This window comes from Protomyctophum parallelum, assembly GCF_964188405.1.
Source record: "Protomyctophum parallelum genome assembly, chromosome: 10".
Classification (NCBI taxonomy): Eukaryota; Metazoa; Chordata; class Actinopteri; order Myctophiformes; family Myctophidae; genus Protomyctophum; species Protomyctophum parallelum.
In genome coordinates, this window is record NC_139704.1 from 11,018,671 (window position 1) to 11,038,843 (window position 20,173).

A 20,173-nucleotide genomic window follows, 5' to 3' on the forward strand; every position below is an offset into this window, starting at 1 on the left:
GCTCTCGGGACATGCAGTTGTGAGTGGAAGGGGCTCTGTGGGGCTGGGTACTGGGTAGTGACTGATCTCTCCTGTTGAAGCAAGTTATTCTACTCTTCTCCAAAGTAGAGTCTGTAGACTATAAACGTGGTAACCAAATCCACTTTTGCCGTCATTGCAACCTATGTTATAATAATATATCTACTTCAATCATGTTTTAGCCTAATGCATTCATTCCACGTAGGCTAACAATTATGCATTTATCTTTCTCGCCCGTCGTGACTCGTGAGTGAGTTACAACAAAACGAGCATGCCGACATTGCCTAGGCGAAATATATTTTGAGAGGGTATGGCACTATGGCCTACAACACACACACACACACACACACACACACACACACACACACACACACACACACACACACACACACACACGAGTCGAATAGCTTCACAAAATCGCCATCTAGAGGCGTTTTGTAAGGAGTGCAACTTAAGCCATAATGATTAACACATGATGGACAAATATGTCAAATCTTACAAATCTTATTTGCCTTCTCATGTCTTGGATAAAGACATTTCTCTTTCTTGCAGTTGTATGTCTTTAATAGCAGCATTTTTATTTTCATGTAGTAGACAAATAGACATTATTTATTGTTATCTAACCTGTTGTTAAAAAGAGAGATTATAGCGCCCTCTGTGAGACGAAGCGCTGGCCATGGTGCTGAGTCGCTGACACCTGACTTTAATGTGCCTGAAAAAAGTAGAAAAGTGTGCTGAATTCAGCTATTGCTCGTTTTCTGTTCCACGAGATAATTAATTACACTGACCTGGCGGTAACTGTAAGTCCTTATGAGACCTTAAAAGGCTAGTCAGTGACAGGCAGTGTTGAATGGATTAGGAATAGCACAGACAGCGAGGTAAGCCCAGGGCTTCTCCACTTTTAGGCAGCTGTTGTGGTTATTTTAGGAACAAAGTATTTGTATGGTGTCTGGCCGCAACCGGCTCGCGGTGGTTATGAATCTGACGAGATGGTCATTATAATAACTGCCATATCAGTTCATGAAATAAGTAACAATCTTAATGAGCATATTGTTTAGGTGTTATATTTTGGGCTGTCTAAATCTGAGCACTAGGCCCAACATTAGGACTTGTCTTAAGTGAAGGAATAGCCTACATGGATTGAAACAATGTATTTTAAGAGCCTGCATTGTCCTGGTCTGCCCTATACCCGGTCCCCCGCCCCGCTCCTTCGGGGGATATGAGTCTAGAGACCCTAGCAATTTCTCCCACTGTTGCATCATTTGCTCTTCATAAATTTGTCAAAGAATGTGCGCATGCCCTGGCGGCTAATGGGTAATGGATATTTGTATCAGTCCCATAGCCTAGAAAGGCTGTTGCTGTGATTGGTTTAGTTGGTTGTCAGGCAACTTCTGACGCCACTAAATGTATATAGCTATTGTTTTGACTGTGTGGAATATCATTATCCAATATGTCCACTAATATAAGGCTAGCCAATATGCCTATTGATTTGAAGAAAAAGAAGAAGAAAAAAAAACACAGATCTGACAGGTGTGTACGTGTGTGTGTTAAATTATTTCTCCACACTACAGGCTCTGGTGCTACTGATCCCTGACAACCAACTAGCCAATCATATAGCGATCGTCTCTTCCGTGAATGGGATCCAGATTCTTCCTTTAATGTCGTGCCGCTCTTTCTCTATTGGTGAAGACGCACGTTGCTTTTGACAGCAGCAGTAGTGAACCGCCGGCCGTTCCTCCAGTGCAGTCCGCACACCCACGCTGCTGCAGCCCGTGACACAAAGCCCTGTACGGTTCTTCTCACACAGACAGTGGGAACATTTTGCACGGGAAAGATGGAGAACAAAATCGACATTAACGGGCACGCCATGCCAAACTCCACGTCCACTGACCGAATCTTGTCGGAGAAGGGAGAAGAGAAGAAAAGCTTCAACGCCAAGTTAATAGCGTTCCTGAAGCGGAACCTGATGGTCATCCTGACGGTGTCGGGGGTCCTGGTAGGCGTCGGACTGGGCATGATGGTCCGGAACATGAATCTCACCAAGGCGCAGATGACTTACTTCGCCTTTCCCGGCGAGATGCTGCTGAGGATGCTCAAGATGATCATCTTGCCCCTGGTGGTGTGCAGCCTGGTCTCTGGCGCTGCCAGCCTGGACACCCGCTCCCTGGGGAAACTGGGGGGAATCGCCGTCGCCTACTTCTTGGTGACCACCCTCATCGCCTCTTGCATTGGCGTGGCGCTGGCGTTCATCATTAAGCCCGGTGTGGGTGCAGGTGGCCTGAACAGCAACAACTTGCACTTGGAGAAGCTCAGCACAAACAAGGAGACAGTTGACTCGTTTTTAGACCTGGCGAGGTAATGTCACTAATTGATGATGATGAATAGCCCAATATCTCTGTCTGTCTTTCTTTTTTCATTAAAAGCAACTTAAGCACATGACGTGAATAGGATAGCCGCTAGAGTAACAGTAGCCTACAGCTATGCCATGCCATGAATGAACACCATACCAGGGCAAGGTGGCGTGGCACACACAGACAATAGGTTTTACGAGATAGGCCTGGCTTGCTGGCTACTCGTTTAAATAGACCCGATGGACGGTCACGGTCCTGACCTGACACGTTGTGTTTGATATACAATAGTACTTAAAAGTGTTCACAATTGAAAACTAATCTCAAATCTTACAATTGTAGAAGCCGTAGTCAATTGATAGAGCATGGCACATTATCATACACACATGCTTCTCTCCTCGCTCCTCGATCCTCGGGCAATAAGAATATAGGTTAGCGGTACGCACATGGATGCCTCAGCGCATGCCCAGTAATACAGAGTGGCATTGACTGTGTGTCTGTGATGTGCATTTAAAGGGGAGAGCTCTCTAATGGATGGGGCAGTGTATATCAACAACGTCTACAATTAGACATGGACACTCTCTTAACCCCAACCCTCCCCCTGCTCTCTCCTTTCTCCCTGCATTACTGGCTGGACAGCACTATACACAACCATGCTGTAATACTGCAGTGCTGTTTGCAGTTCCCCCTTTCCCTCATACAATGTCATTACATCCAACATATTGCCAATATTGGTGGTATGTTATTGTAATACTGGCTAAAGGCAAACACTTCCTCCACTAGAACAGGCTGACAGTTCCAAAGAAATCTGCAGCTATTCAAACAGGATGACAGGATGTATTGCAGGCCAGATCTTATGGAGGGCACAACATACTCATTGTTCACAATGAAGATCAATAACTAACTGTGACCTATCAGCTATTAGACACAGCTGCAGTTGAAGACTTTCAAATGTGAAGAGTGGGATGGATGGTCTACTATAATCAATAATTTATCTCACTGAATTTTCGAGATGTAAATAATAAAAACGATTTTTACATTTACTTTAATTTACTTGTTAGATGATAATGGATATGGCTAAGACCCAACTTATGATGATGTAATCAGGGTGGAAAGAGCAATTATCTTCTGAGGAGAGAGACTGGTGGAGAAATAGACACTATAGGTAGGGAGTGTAGGAGGCTATATAACACATGGTTCTCACCTAGCCCCAATACACAACAAGGTGTATTGAAACACAACGAAGAACACAACAAAGTTGTGTTGTGTTTTTAATGCAATGAAAATGTCAGTGTTCAATTTGCTTTAAGTGATATTTATTTGGTCTATATATTCTGACTGTAATCATTGATATAGGTATGTTCAGTAACAGGGGGTCTCCCTGTCTCTCCAGCTCTATAATAAAAAAAGAAAATATGTTTTCAGGTGTGTTCTCATCAAATCCAATTTATTTTGTATCCTGTGAGTTCTCTTTCCTGATTGGATGAAATTGCTATCCCAAATTGAAATGTAATGTTCTGTTTACAAAAAAACTGGAGAGACAGGGAGATCTCTGTTATTGAACAGCCACTCTATATGTAATGTACAGTATATGATTACTGTCAGAATATATATTTTACAAAACAAAACAACAAAAATCAATCACCATTAACTTGATAGTGTAAATAAGAACTTAAGATGTCATTATTTCCTGCTTTATACTAACATTAATTAAAGGACCCACACCAGATTGGGAGTTTGTGTACTGTACATAACATGTTTACATTTCCCTCCAGTCATTACAAACCAAACATATTATAATACTTTCTTCAGGGACTATTTTCAGCTAGTCTCTTCAAATCAATCCATGCTTAAAATGCAATGGCATCGTAACTTTAACACAAAGGAAGGGAGGAGGACCTACTGCATCACCAACAAGTTGCAGGTCTGCAAGTAGATTTTCATATCGACCGTACTGAAATTAACGGAATATAGTGGCTTTCTCAAAATTCCAAACTACGATAATGCTTTGGGAAATGAATGTCAAGTATACACTATACAGTTCATGACTCATTATAGTCAATGGGCTAAAAATGCCAGACCGCTATATGGTCGTGTAATAACACAGCAAGTCTAGTGGTATTTGTTAAATATTGCAAGGTCCATTACAATGTTGGACTAAAATTCCATGGAGCTCTAGTACCCACAGGCTGTGTGGGAAAACCACATTGGCTTGGCTCACAATTCTAGTTCCCCAGTAGATTAATCCTCCTGATCCCCTGTCATGTGATAGGAGTCATAGACAGGAGTCAGTGCACAAGGGACTGATTCTACAATGATGATTAGTATACTTATGCTGTCGGGAAGAAACCACCTAACTCCAAAATGTTCAAAGTTGGTGTTGGGACTTTATATATTGTCAATTACTTGAATGAGATGGGAAGAGGTTGTTAGAGGTTGTTAGTTTAATTAACACACAGACGTAAAAGATGTTCAATAGCACTGATTTATGTCACTCTGTTTAGTCAACTATGGACCGAAGAGTGGAGGTTCAATGCAGACACATGCTGCTCTAATCCCATTCTATCAGAGAGTTTGAGGGTGCCAAATATCCAGGTGGATAATAAATGGGGAATAAATCTAAACTGCACAGAGCAGTTTGATGGCTAGCGATTTATCAGGGTTGGTCAGCACACTGTGTAGGCCTTGGGAATCTTGGAGGTTTGCTCAGGGATTTGAATGGATTAGACATTACTAGAGGATTTCTCAGTGCTTATCAGCTGCCTAAGGGTCTGAGATATAGTCAAAAGTTGCAATTGTTATTGAATTTCACATTTGTATAACCTTTTCTCTTCCCTTCTTATTTGTGTTTCAGGAATTTGTTCCCAGCTAACTTGGTGGCTGCTGCTTTCCGTTCTGTAAGTTACACCAGTTTACTCCACTCCATCCAACCTGGTCTCATGCCAAGCTGTGAGTTTGTCCAAAACAGAAATTAGAGCCCAAGCAATATTGGATTTTGTGGTTATATGTGTGATAGTCCAATATAATTTTTTAAACAAAGTCAGTGTTTTTCAGCTTTGGCAGTCAGGTCTTGCTGAAATGAACAAAGTTCTCTTGGGAACCAAAGTGTTTTACACTCAATGCAGCTCCATTCTGAGCTCTCACCTTTAGACTCCACCCACTGTAGTAGGCTATACACCTGAACCTCCACAACTTCATTCACAGTTATAAATTCCAGCTGTAGCTGCAAGTGCCTCGTAATATCTCTTAATGGAGAGCGTCTCCAAATAAAGACTGCTGCCCTCTGCCACTCACCCGCCTGTCCAAATGCCTCCCTCTGTTTCCCCCACCACCAATTGTTACCAGGGAACCCGTTCCATTCCAGCCAGCCTAGCAACAAGCTGCTTGGTGGAACCTTGGACGCTGGTTCTCAGAATTGCACAATTGTCTGTTGAGGCTGAATTAGGCTGTGTGTGTGTGTGTGTGTGTGTGTGTGTGTGTGTGTGTGTGTGTGTGTGTGTGTGTGTGTGTGTGTGTGTGTGTGTGTGTGTGTGTGTGTGTGTGTGCGTGTGCGTGCGTGCGTGTGCGTGCGTGCAGAGGGGGTGGGGGGAGTTCAATATTTGGGTAGAGGGACGTACGTGGTTATGCGTGAACGAACACGCAAGCACGCACGCACGCACGCACATATTGAGATATACACATGGAGGCATAGAAACACATGAATGCTCACATACTAAGTACTCAGAGTGGAGTAATCGAGTTCACGGAGGCCAAAAAGTTCACTGCCTCCCCTCAATTTTATACATTGGTAGCCTCCGCTAGCTGGATTCCAGCATTGGATGAGACCAAGACTAGTAAAAAGAGGGGAGATTTAAATATGATGACATGCAGCTGTTTCAGGGACATTAAAAAGGCCCTGTATGCTGTTTGTCATGTGACTATGATCTGTGTCTTCATAAGGAAGCTGGATGGAACAGAAATTATGTTTGTGAGTGTAACTGGAAAAGTGGATGATAACGGTGATCCACACTGTTATCTGTTCTTGCAAGTGTGTTGTCATTTCCATAATTACATAACATGTGTGTTTACTTGCATGCCCAAATACTGAACTTCCCTCCCCGTAATTTCCCATTCAACAGGTTGGCATTGAGGAGAGGCACAGCAGGATGTCTCTGTCTGTCTAACTATATCTTGGGCACTCGATTCACAGTAGAAAGACAGACACAGAGTACCAAGCATAATTCCTTTAATTTAAATATTGTTATTAGTTTATTTTTATTTTTCCTTTTTTTCTTTTTTCTTTACTGTATAGCCTACATATCTGCCCATTGCTCCAGCCATTTCTTTCTTTCAAAAGAAAGTAAATGTGGTGTTGATTTGTGCTCAAATGGTGGATGTTTGCGGAGTGAATTAACTACATAAAACAATGTCCTGTTTGGTATCTTTCTTTCTCTTTCATGATACAGTACGCCACAGACTACAAGATGGTTGCCGTGGGAAACGATACCAATGGAACCATGCTTTACCAAAAGGTATGGAACAGAACCTGCCCACAGCATACTGTACATCAAACATGTTATTGTGACATCACTCACACACAGTCACATACACAAGGACACTCTTACGCACATACATACGCAAGCAAGCAAGCACATGCACACACAAGCACGCATGCACACACACACACGCACACACGCACGCACGCACACACGCACGCTGTGTGTGTGTCCAAGAGTTACATTATCACGTGAGGCTAAGTCAAACTAGAGTCATGTGCCTGCATGCAACATGACCCACTGTAGTGTTTACATGCAAGAGACAGATACATAATCACTACACAAGATGGGGTCTATTAGAGGTTCTTAGAACCTGTCTCACTTACAATGTAGCTGTAATCTGTAGATCTCTGACGTTATGATGAGGACGTCACGTTAATGGAATCAGTGTGGAACTCCATATTTGGACAAGACTGATGGTCGGTAGATGGATCAGCAAAGACAATTCACAATATGTGAAAACTATTCTGGGATTTACTTATGGTACTGGCAGCATGCACAAGACGTCCGCCGTTGATCAATCAACTGGTTCCCGAGATTAGCTACGGTTGAACACACTCTTCTAGACAGTTCACACCATAGGAGCAACATAAAAATATGTATTTACAGTATTATAGGTATTATAAAAAAATATATAGATGCGTTTGGACATGTTTTGGTCCCTGGACAATCTTTTTCCCAAACATGTTTTGGGTATAGATTGTGGCAATTCTTGGCAATATTGGCCAATGATAATATAATCACACCTGTGTGAAGGGGGTGCTCTTATTATCGTACATCATCATGATGTAAAATAGACACTATGGGCTCCCATTTCATCACTGCCGTTATCCGCGATGTCTATTTGCTCAGACACTGACGTAAAATTCTCCATTCATTGTCAATGGGAACTATAATGTTTGTGTAGGACAAAGTTTGTGGAAAGCTGGATATAGGAGGGGCTAGCGTCCCTCAAAAATTAATACATATAATGCATTATGCAATTGGGGAAAGGGACAGTTACTAACAGCGTGGCCCCTTGGACAGCTTGTGTTTGTCCTGCGGTCCGTTCCATACCTTGTTGTCCGCTTGGTAGAGCATTAGAACAACGTTATTAAGGACATGGTGTGAAAAGTGTGTAAATAGACAGAGGAGAGCAGCAGTGTGTACAGTCACTCAATAGACAGAGGAGAGCAGCAGTGTGTACAGTCACTCATGGACAGAGGAGAGCAGCAGTGTGTACAGTCACTCATGGGTACTAATTCACTGAATAAGCACGTTGTGGGCGGTGGTAATGGATGAGGACACCAGTGAGAGCTTATAGGTAGATCATTGATTTAAGGAATACTTAACAAAAATGACTTGAATTCATTCTTCCGGGCCACTCGTCGTCATGAAAGGGGGCGGGACTGCGACGCTCTTTAGGATGGCATTGCATGACCAGTGCCGTATGAGGGTTTGTACGGTCTGCTTGGAGAGTGAACAAATAGGATAGAGTAACATTTGCTGGAGTCATAATCAAGAATGTGTTAATGCTGAAGTAATTAACAAGTAGGCCTAATCCTTCATTTTATCAAGAGGAAAATAATTATCAAGTTGTACAGTATGAAAGTAAAGAGTCTGTCTGTCTGTCTGTCTGTCTGTCTGTCTGTCTGTCTGTCTGTCTGTCTGTCTGTCTGTCTGTCTGTCTGTCTGTCTGTCTGTCTGTCTGTCTGTCTGTCTGTCTGTCTGTGTGTGTGTGTGTGTGTGTGTGTGTGTGTGTGTGTGTGTGTGTGTGTGTGTGTGTGTGTGTGTGTGTGTGTGTGTGTGTGTGTGTGAGGTGCTGCCCAGCTGGCTGCTGGTCCAGTGCAGGACTGGGCATCCGTTCCAAAATGACCACTGGGCTTTTGTCCCGGTGCACTCAGACATGGCGGAGGCTGGACTGGGCATGAGGATGTTATGTGATGAGTTTCTTTGAACAGTTTTTCCCAAACATTGGGTCACAGACCTGTTTTTAACGGTCAAGTAAATGTCCTGCTTTATTTATTTATTGTCTTAAAAAAGAATAATAATATTACAAAAAGGAAGAAAAGGAAGATTCTGGCAATCACAATTTGCATCCTCACTTTTCAGCTGGGCACCTTAATTGGGAGGATTGGTAACACCACCTGTGTTACTGTTTACCTTGCTATTTCATGTCAATATGGCTGCCATGGAAAGGCTCTGTGGGCCGCTGTCCATTACCTCCATTTTGTTTGATTTGGCTTGTTTGAATTGAGAGGTATGTGTGCACATTTGACTCTGTGTGTCAGAGCATTCTGTGTGCATTACACAGAATTGAGCAATGAGCAAGAATCCATTGCTACATTGGACCCTAGTATCCCTATAAAATGGGGATACTGTCACCTGGGACCATCCATTGACCTAGAATTAGGCAGCAACTTGTGCCATACATTCTTGGCACTGACTCTTATGTACACGGCTAACAGTACAGGCTGCCATGGGAAGTTAGCTGGGGACATGGGGAGGGATGAAGCTAGCGTACACTGGGACAGCTCAGGACAATGAGGGACTCAGTCTGTCCTGTCCTCTCTGCTCTCACATCATGTCATCCACTAAAGCCCTTGTCTGGCTCCTTTAACCCAGGGGATCTCAAAGTGTGGTCCGGGGAGCCCCAGGGGTTGTAGTGGGGGTTCCTGAATATTTTATTTTAGTATCATTATTGTATTATGTTGTGTCCTCCAGGTGCCGGTGGGTACAGAGCCAGATGGTATGAACATCCTGGGTCTGGTGTTGTTCGCCATGGTGTTTGGTGTGGCGCTGAGGAAGCTGGGAGACGAGGGGGAGGAGCTTATCCGCTTTTTCAACGCCTTCAACGAAGCCACCATGGTCCTGGTGTCTTGGATCATGTGGTGAGTGGCTCCCATGCACACGCACAGGTACACAGGAAGGGGCAAACCCCCCCACCATGGTCCTGGTGTCCTGGATCATGTGGTGAGTGGCTCCCATGCACACATGGCGCTGGACCTGAAGCTCTCTTCTGGGTTCTCTTTCAGCATGCAGTTCTTATTAATGACCCAGCAGATGTCGACTTTTCACCTTCTACCGGTCGCAATACAATATACTCTCAATCATAAACATAAAAATCACAGCCGTGTGAAGTGAGGGGCGCTCTTATCATCATACATCGTCATACATCTCATTCCGGCCAATCACAATTTGCGTCTTCACCTTTGTCGTCAATGTTTGTATTTACACAATGTTTGTGTTTACACAAACACTCAAAGATGGCCATTCATTGTCAATTGCATTCAATGTTCGTGTTAACGCAGCATGTCTGCCTTCGCTGCCACCCCTAGATATCTATATATGGAGCTGACCTGTTCTGACATTCCATATGTTGATCTGACCTCATCAAACCCTGTACACTCAAGACCTGCTTCATATATGGCCAGACCTCATCAAACCCTGTACACTCAAGACACTGCCCCCGCTGCCACCCTTATGCAGCCCCACTGACAGGTAGTCTATTTCAAAAAAGTGTTTTTTGACTGGGGGGTCATATTTTGTCTGTCACGATTTAACCCCCCAGTATTAGGATGTTGATATTCATTCATCAGCCAACACTCCCCACTGACAGGTAGTTACCCCCCCCCCCCCCCCAGAGAGGACGTATAGGGCCGTAGTCCTACTCCTCCCAGCAAACACTCCCCACTGACAGGTAGTTACCCCCCCCCCCCCCCAGAGAGGACGTATAGGGCCGTAGTCCTACTCCTCCTCCCAGCCAACACTCCCCACTCACAGGTAGTTACCCCCCCCCCCCCCCAGAGAGGGCGTATAGGGCCGTAGTCCTACTCCTCCTCCCAGCCAACACTCCCCACTCACAGGTAGTTACCCCCCCCCCCTTTTGATTTACATCAAAAGGGCATGTGAGCTCAAACCCACAATTCAACATTTTGGTTTTAAGATGTTGATATTCATTTTGTATTCATCCTTAGGACCCCAAATCACACCTTGGAAAGCATGAGTGTCTATTTCAAGTGTTTTTTTGACTGGGGGGTCATATTTTGACAGCAGGAAGCAGGAATTGCACACACACACACACACACACACACACACACACACACACACACACACACACACACACACACACACACACACACACACACACACACACACACGCATGCACACACGCATGCACACCCTGGATACAGCTGGATGTTCTCTCTCATGCATGATCCAATGTTTGTTCTGTCTGGTGGCAACACTAAATTGGTGGTTATAATATTGATTTATTGAAGCAACAGGATAGGAAAAGGGGACTCATTAATTCATTTTAGTGACACCAGTGGAAAGAAATTCACACAAGAGCACATTCAACTCAAATAAAAATGGAATGACTGTCTATTGTCCTTTTTTCCAAAAAATTATTATTATAAATATCATCTTCTTTATGTCTGTTTTTGTCTGTTCTCTCTCGAACCAAGGTTAATCAAATGAGGTTAGGAAGCAAAGACCGTATGGTGGACTCTCTGGAAGGAAAGAAACATGCGCAATGGGCTATATGCAGCCAACACTTCCGCGTTCAGCTTCCTTGGTCTCAATTTCCTTCCAGGGAGCAACATGGAGTCCACCGTACGGTCTTCGCTTCCTAACCCTATTTAATGAACCTTGTCACAAACTACTACTAAGTTCCTAACGGGCGTGCCTCCTCCTCTGTCAGGTACGTTCCCGTGGGCATCATGTTCCTGGTGGGCAGTAAGATCGTGGAGATGGAGGACGTGGTCCTCCTGGTCACCAGCCTGGGGAAGTACATCTTCGCCTCCATCCTGGGTCACATCATCCACGGAGGCATCGTCCTGCCTCTCATATACTTCGCCTTCACCAGGCTGAATCCCTACAGCTTCCTGTCGGGACTCATCACACCGTTCACCACCGCCTTCGCCACCTGCTCCAGGTACTCACACGCCATGCTTCTCTTCCTCAACTAAATAAATAGGTATGGATTAAGCAAGTTGGATGTTAGTGTGTAAGACAGCAAGGGCTTTTTGTTATCAGTTGTCAGTCAATCAATCAGTCAGTCAGTCAGTCAGTCTGTCAGTCTGTCAATCAATCAATCAATCAATGAATCAATCAAAGCAGACAAAGTAGCTAGGTTTGTAGGTAGGGTGGGAAAGGTGTACTGTATACAGGAAATGTGTATGTATATGTATAGGTAAATAAAATATGGCGTAAGATCTGCTTTATGTAGTGCTGGGAATCCATCAAAAGAATAGTTTATTGTGCCCAGAGGTTTGTGCCCGCACGGAGCAGAAAAGAAGTCTTCACATGCGTGAGTGGAGTGAGCGTGCATGGCGTGATAACGGGTGCATTCATGAACATCTCTCTGGATAAAAGTGTCTGCTAAATGCCTAAATTGTAATTGTAAATTGGGGTTGTCGTTGGGTAAATAAGAAATACATAGGCAGAGTATGTAGGATGGTAACTTAGTACCCCCCCCCCCCACACACACACACACACACACACACACACACACACAGTAATACTATCTCAACAAGTTCATTTTACCCTGCTATGAACTGAACTCATTCTGTCTCTCACTCATACTGCTTTCTGTGCATGCTTTCTAATAGAACACCAGGGGCCTGTTTCACGAAACTTGGATTAACTAATCCAGGATTTAGGCCAAAACCAGGCTTTTTCAATCCTGGTTTATTCCATTCCACTAAAGCCAAGCGAGGCTCAGAATTGGCGGATTTGGCGAGCCGGGATCAGCAAGCCTGGCTGAATAGATAGCCTGACTTTTTGTCTCTAGACCCATTCTGTAGAACACAGATTTACTGATCCTTCTTCTTCATGCGGTATTATGGCAGTTTGCATCCTTAATAGTTGCATTACTGCCCCCTTTTGTATATCTCAGTATCTTTACTAATCTATTCAAGACTGATACAAGGACTTAAGCTTCTAAAATAAATACTGCTGCTGTAATTAAAGAGAGAACATACTCTCAATAGTGGATAGACTGAATGATTAACTACCCCAAAAATATAGTTTCCATTTTACCACTACTATTAACTTAAAACAGAATGATTAATATTGTAAGCATAATGATATTGTCGCATTGTGATATTTGATTGTGATATAACACATCAAACGAACATCATTGGTTTGTGATCAGTTTGACTGCTTAAGTTAAATAACGCAGTCAGCACACACAGAAGTCAAGGCAGACGGCTGTGGAACGTGAAGCACAACTAAACGGAGCTGCACTTATGACTGAAACAACACAAATTTGGCGAAAACATAAGCCCAACACGAGGATATAAAGGAAACATTCAGTCGCAATGTCCAGTTTGCTAATTAATTCACAACGGTCAATATAAGTAAAATAATATAGCCTTTCCATTGGAGTATCTTTTTATATTTTTCCAAGAAGAAGACAGCCAGTAGCATTTGTTTTTGTCAAATAGGTTATATAGATTATAAATTGTATTTTTTTTTTATAGAAAACAAAAAGGAAAAAATACAAAGACAGAAAAGAGAAAGAAAACCCCCAACCCTCCCACCCATACTGCTCAGTGACACCGCATACTATAGAATAAAATAGTAAGATGATGAAATGCTCATGGAAAACATCTGAAAAGAAAATGGCGTACAGTCAACCATATCAGTGGTATCCTGTCTATTAATTGTTTCTACTCAAGTAACGGACAAGGGGCAGCCAAACCTTATCAAATTGTTTCTCCTTGTCTCTCAGGAAATACTTTATTCTCTCAAGATGAAGTGTACTAGTCATTTCATTTAGCCAATGCTTAAATGCAGGAGTGTGTTTTTTGCTGTAATCAGACCATATGAGAAGAGTTGTTTCTGTGCTCTCGTCAACATAGGCATGGAGTCTGACAAACCCAGAATAATTAGTACAGGATCGGGGTCAATATGAATATTCAAAATATCAGAGAGTGTCTCAAATATCTTAATCCAGTATCTTTGTATCCGAGGGCAAAGGGCGAAGCTGTGAAGAAGATTTGCATCTATTGCATTACTTTTGTCACAGCGCGAAGAAATATCTGGGAAATGTGGGAATATGTTATGCAATTTTAATTTGGAATAATGCAGTCTATGTATGACTCGAAACTGGATAAGGCAATGTCTGGAGTTGATAGAGCACGCATTAACTTCTTCAAGGCTTGTTCCCAGAGCTCGTCTGAAATTGAAGTCCCCATTTTCTCATGCCAACTTAATAGCTGATGTAGTAGGTAGGTTTACCACTTGAAATGATTCATAAAGATGTGACACCCTCACGTCTGGTTCTATATTATTAAGAAGGAACTTATCTAGGGATGAAGGTGTAGCTCTCTCAAAAGTGGGAGAAAAGTCACGGATGTAGTTCCTAACCTGTAGAAACCTAAAAAGGTTAGTCCTAGGGAGGTATTTTTCCTGCAGTTGAGAAAATGAGGCAAATGTTTCACCTATATATATATATATATATATATATATATATATATATATATATAAGTCACCAATTGTGTGTATACCCAAACCCTTCCACTGCGGACAGCCAGTAGCATATTAAGTAAAACATTATAGTGGCTATAGGCTATTATGGAAAATGTACACTAACTCATTTACCTCAGAGAATGTTTTCATTCTGGATAAAACCATAAAATGGTCTATGGTCTAATCTCATGGAATAAATGGATGATCAATGTAGGAGTTTTGAATTTGAAAAATGGGAGCACATTAGTTGATGTATGTATTTATGGTCAAATTATTGATTATTGTGTATTGTCTGTGGCAAATATTTATGTAAATGTCAGTCACAGGCTTGCATGGTGATGACCCCTGCAGTGTAGATCAGTAGTGATCTGCTATGAGTGTAGACAGTGGTGAAGTAAAAACAACAAGGTCACATGGCTTTGGGCAGCAGAACTACAAGCTCATGCTGCAATACAACCTATATTGATGTCAGCCCTATACTGTAAACACAGCCTGCACTTCATACAGTAGCCTACTATATTCCATTATGCTGCTACAGTACATGTTTGCACTAGAAAAAGCTGTATTTGTTGGGGGGGGGGGGGGGGGGGGGGGGGATGTTGCACTTGCTTTTTATGCTTTTTATAAGCAATAAATGTTCTCCAATGCATTTAAAATAAATTATTTTGTTGGAATTTGTTACTGCAAATTAAACAACATTTTTACTTACCGTAATTTCCGGACTATAAGCCGCACCTGAATATAAGCCGCACCAGCCAAATTTAGGGAAAATCCCATATACAAGCCGCACCGGACTATAAGCCGCACCGGACTATAAACCGCAGCTACGTTAGCTCAGAGCCTGAGATGGCTCTGCGTTAGCTGTAAAAATCCATAGATTAGCCGCACCGTTGTATAAGCTGCAGGGTTCAAATCATGGGTAAAAAGCTGCGGCTTATAGTCCGGAAATGAGGGTAAATGCATATTGGTTCATAATATCAGTTATCAGGCTCTTTGATCTCCACTAATCGGCATCGGCCATGAAAAAGGCATATCGGTCGATCCCTAGCTTCTTGTGCTCCTAGCTTCTTATTCTATGAATTGAAAATGGTGGACCCTATTGTAAACAAGTGTAATGCTTTATGGTGTCCACAGTTAACAGTTTTTGTATTGAGTTGTTCTTGAAATGTACCTATTCTGCATCTTTCAATCAATCAATGAATTGTCTCTTTCACCCCCCTTCCCTCCTTTTCCCCCTCTCTCCAACCCCCCCCCCAACAGCTCAGCGACCCTCCCCACCATGATGAAGTGCGTGGAGGAGAACAACGGCGTGGACAAGCGGATCAGCCGCTTCATCCTGCCCATCGGCGCCACCGTCAACATGGATGGGGCAGCCATTTTCCAATGCGTCGCTGCCGTTTTTATCGCCCAGCTCAACAACTTTCCGCTCAATGCCGGGCACATCTTCACCATCCTGTGAGTGATTCTTTTTTTTTCAGGAGATTTCTTTTTTTCGAATGTACATGAAACAAGGATAGATTCATGGAATGGCATGCAGCAAATCCTACTACTATTACTACTACTACTACTATTACTACTACTACTACTATTACTACTACTACTACTATTACTGCTACTTCTACTACTATTGTTGCTGCTGCTACCTGCTGGTAGTTGTACGACATGCACATCATGCATTGAATAAACATGTCAGGGCATGTCTTTGAAGCAGCAGAATTCTGAGAGTCAATATTGGAGAACTCAGCGGGTCAACTTCAGTGTCTCCATTTACATGACACCATGATCTATGTCTTCTGCTGGAGGCCTCTCTCTCTCTCTGTCTCTTGCTGTCTCTCTCTCTCTCTCTCTCTCTCTCTCACACACACACACACACACACACACACACACACACACACACACACACACACACACACACACACACACAGTGTCACTCACACACACGCACGTGGCTATGGTATCTCAAAAAGGCCCTGTAGGAGTTAGCAGACCGTATGTCTGGAACATGTACTCTAATAAGGTTTGGGGTGTGGAGTGGACCCCTTCTTTAAAGCACACCAGGGGGTTTTAAAGTCAAAGTCAAATGGGTCCGTTCATCTTAGTAGTTTCAACTTGACGTGTTGCTAACGGCGGGGCTCCACCAGGCGCGTTGCGTCAAAACACGAACCGGGGCAATTTTAATGCAGTCACGCAACACAACGCGGGCAGTGGAGACACCCTTCATTGATTAAAAAGGGAACATTCCCTGACGGTGACGGAGACGCGACGGTGACGGAGACGCGACGGTGACGGAGACACGACGCTGATGCGCCCGGTGGAGCCCCGGTGTAACACATGTTTTATAAATCCTTTGTATGTGTTTATATAATATATATGGAGGTTTAGGTTTTTCACCCTAGGTCACAATAGGAGTCTCACTCAACTCCTTCCATGCTTCATTGCAAATTAATTGACCCGTTTGTGAGGGGGATAACTTTGTAATATGCTATTGGTTTGTATTCTTTTTGGAAAAATATAAAAAGATACTCCTGTGGAAAGGCTATATTATTTGACTTATATTGACCCTATAAACAATTTAGTATTATTTAGTATACGTATGTAAGGTTTTGCCCACTAAAATGGTACCTCGTCAGATAATCCCCACATATCCTACAACAACTTCTGTGAACAGACTTTACTGTAGTAGCTTTTCATAAATTATATTTGTACTTAGGCTGTCTGCTGTCATGAAAGTTTATAGTTAGAGAAATTCAAAGTCCAGCCGTCTGCTGTCCAGCCTCTCCCACCCCTCACTGGGGAAAATTCTGGGAGGAAAACAGAAACGGGGCGAGTCATCTTGTTACCAATTTAAGACCACCTCTACTACTAACAACAACAACAAGACAGTAAGTAATGATAATATCATTCATCTTCATTCTGTGAATGTTATTCCAGAGTGACTGCCACAGCGTCCAGTGTTGGAGCTGCTGGTATCCCTGCAGGAGGAATAATCACCATAGCCATCATCCTGGAGGCCATTGGCCTTCCTACCAATGACCTGTCACTCATGCTGGCAGTGGATTGGATAGTGTGAGTAGAGACACACAGTACTCACGCACGCACGCACGCACGCACGCACACACACACACACACACACACACACACACACACACACACAGTCATACACGTTCGGTGCACACATGTACAAACATTAGAGCACAATGCACATGCATAGCACATGCATACAATCAGCAGTCATTTAGTTGAGGATATACCAAGTGTGTGAAAGTGTGTAAAGGGTGTGGAGATGGAAACAGCGAGACAGGAAACCCAAGTTGCGTAGAGTAGTTTACTGAAGCTTCCACATAAAGTTATTACAGATACTCCCTGATAATAATAACAACAACAACACTTAACCCGGAACCGGAAACACTGAGTCCTCCATCTTTTCCCCGTGCTCTTAAAGGCACAATACCTCTTGGGTGAATGTCTCTCACAGTCTCAAGATGTGGGTCACCACAAGGGCCTAGTTATTCTGCATGGAATCTCCTTGGTGTGCCAAACTAAACACACAAATGTGAAACATCCAGATCCATGCTTTGTTTTGACCTTCTCTTTCTTCCCCACACGCACACAGGGATCGAACCACCACTGTGGTCAACGTGGAAGGTGACGCTCTGGGCGCGGGGATCCTCCACCACATCAACCAGAAGGAGATGAAGAAACGTCAGCTGGAGGCCTCCATGGACGAGGAGGAACTTGCGGAGGTCAGGGTAGAGGCCAACACCCTGGCCGAGCATGAGACCTCGCCTCTCGTCACGCACCACACCAAGGCCTTGGAGGCCACGCCGGAGGCCATCGAATCTGTCCTGTGAACACTGTCATTATGTGTGTCGTTCTTTTTGTTTCCTCATGCTGCCTAAACTTTCTACCTTTCTATGGTTCTGATACCGCTGCTGATTGACTTTCAGCTAGCTAGCTGGTCATTCTGAGGTAAACAAAACAAAGGTGCCATAACTGCAGTACTGTATGGTGCAATGATTACTACTTTACTTAGTAAGATCATCTTATTGTTTTATTTTTTATTATCAGTCAATATACCAACAGCCATTTTTCTAATTTCCACTATCTTACATTGTAGTATATGAAAGTCCGGGGAAAATATTTACAGGCTGCAGCCAGAGTTCAGTCTGCCCTCTGTTGCCGCATGATGTCAAACATTAACCCTTTAAAAGACTAGGCTAGGACCTTATCTGACCTTTATGTGTAATACAAGCCACATATGACCCATTGAACTAGTGACACGCTGGCCTGGAGGGAAAATCTATGGAATTTGGACTCTACGAAGTGGATGAGCAGCATGTCCAACCTCGGCCAAAACATGACATCCAAAATCTCTTCTTGAGAATTCCTGTTGATCAGGAACTTAGATTAACACAAGTATTAACAAGTATTTTACAATGTATTGTCGGGGCTAGTGTACACAGTAAATAAGCTATAACATGATAACTGTTCCCCCTTTGTGTATTCTGTTACAGGATACAGCTCTAATTCTCAGAGGGAGTTACAATTATTAATAGATTTAGGAAAGTTAGCGGGAGGGAAACCATTTCCAACCATCTACTGTACCACTCTCTGTGTGGACATCAATGTTTACTAAGTACTGGGGTCAATTTACCTCGTTGGTTAAACTGGGACCATCATACTACCAATACAGACCAATATGGTACCCCATTTGGTCCAAAATACTGTGTTGGTTACAATTTTGTCTCTGAACTTTCACTTTTTTATTAAGTGAAGGAATCAGAAACACGGTACCAATTATCAAGTTCATTCAACAATGCAACTCACCATTTCTGTTGCACATCTACATCTGAATACATTTACACTTTTAAGTATTTACACTGTTATCCAGAGACTGGAGTGAGCAGGTATAGCGTTGTGTCAGTGTTTTCTTCAAGGACGCATGGGTCCGGTGGGATCAAACCTTTAAGTATTCTGTTGTGACTTGTAGGAAGCTGCCAAAGTACATGTGTGACTTTTACCAATAGCGTTGGTCTTTACTGCCCCTTGTGGCAACAAGCTGTAGGCTTGAGCAAATTTTGTATTTTATTTTTGTGGATTCATGCTCAGTAAAATCCTTGAGTGTTCATTTAACTGTGAGAGTGGCGTGGTTAAATTTACACTCAGGGTGTGAGCCTACTGTTTTGCAAATGTTTTGCAAGTGCTTGCAAAATTTCTGAGATTTTGTTTGGGACCGCTTTAGAAGTTTGAAGACTGAACATGCCACATACATGATTCTGTTCAATATCTATTTGACCTAGGTCTGTGATGTGCACTTTATCTTTCACACGGAAATTGGTAGTGATAACTACGAATCGGTTACTGCTTGACAGTGCGTTAGCACTAAATAAATAGCAAGTATTTTGAAGAATTAAGCATCAGGAGCTAATGAGAAGAATACAGGTGATATTATCAGCTCATTTGGTTCTCAGTTAGGCTATACGATGTCTGAATATTCCTCATGCAATGGTGTCACTATCATCGTTTTTTCACAAATAACTTTTATATAAGGTAACAAAGCCTCTTTTAACCCAACCAGTTTTGTGACTGTAGATTATGTTGAATATTATCTGTTCCAATCACATGTAATGGCACATTACATGATGCGTGTATTATATATGCCATTAATTTATTATGATTGTTCTAACATTTTCTTTGTATCGTTTTTACTCTATGTCAGATTTCCTACTGATCTGGTGTCAGATCTGTTTGTATTCTTATTCTTATTATGCCGTTTTTAATTCTTTCCTCTCTGGCTACATTTTCCTGAAAGCCTTA

The 20,173-nt window shown here is 42.8% G+C and overlaps 1 protein-coding gene across 1 annotated transcript; it reads left to right on the forward strand.

Annotated features, from left to right (window-relative positions):
• The first annotated feature begins 1,771 nt into the window (after positions 1-1,771).
• slc1a4 (solute carrier family 1 member 4) lies at positions 1,772-20,173 on the forward strand. Its single transcript, XM_083774748.1, has 8 exons — positions 1,772-2,373; positions 5,221-5,263; positions 6,812-6,877; positions 9,605-9,771; positions 11,583-11,816; positions 15,617-15,811; positions 17,288-17,422; positions 17,970-20,173. The coding sequence occupies exons 1-8, from the start codon at positions 1,853-1,855 to the stop codon at positions 18,205-18,207; spliced, it is 1,599 nt and encodes a 532-aa protein (XP_083630874.1). The 5' UTR covers positions 1,772-1,852; the 3' UTR covers positions 18,208-20,173.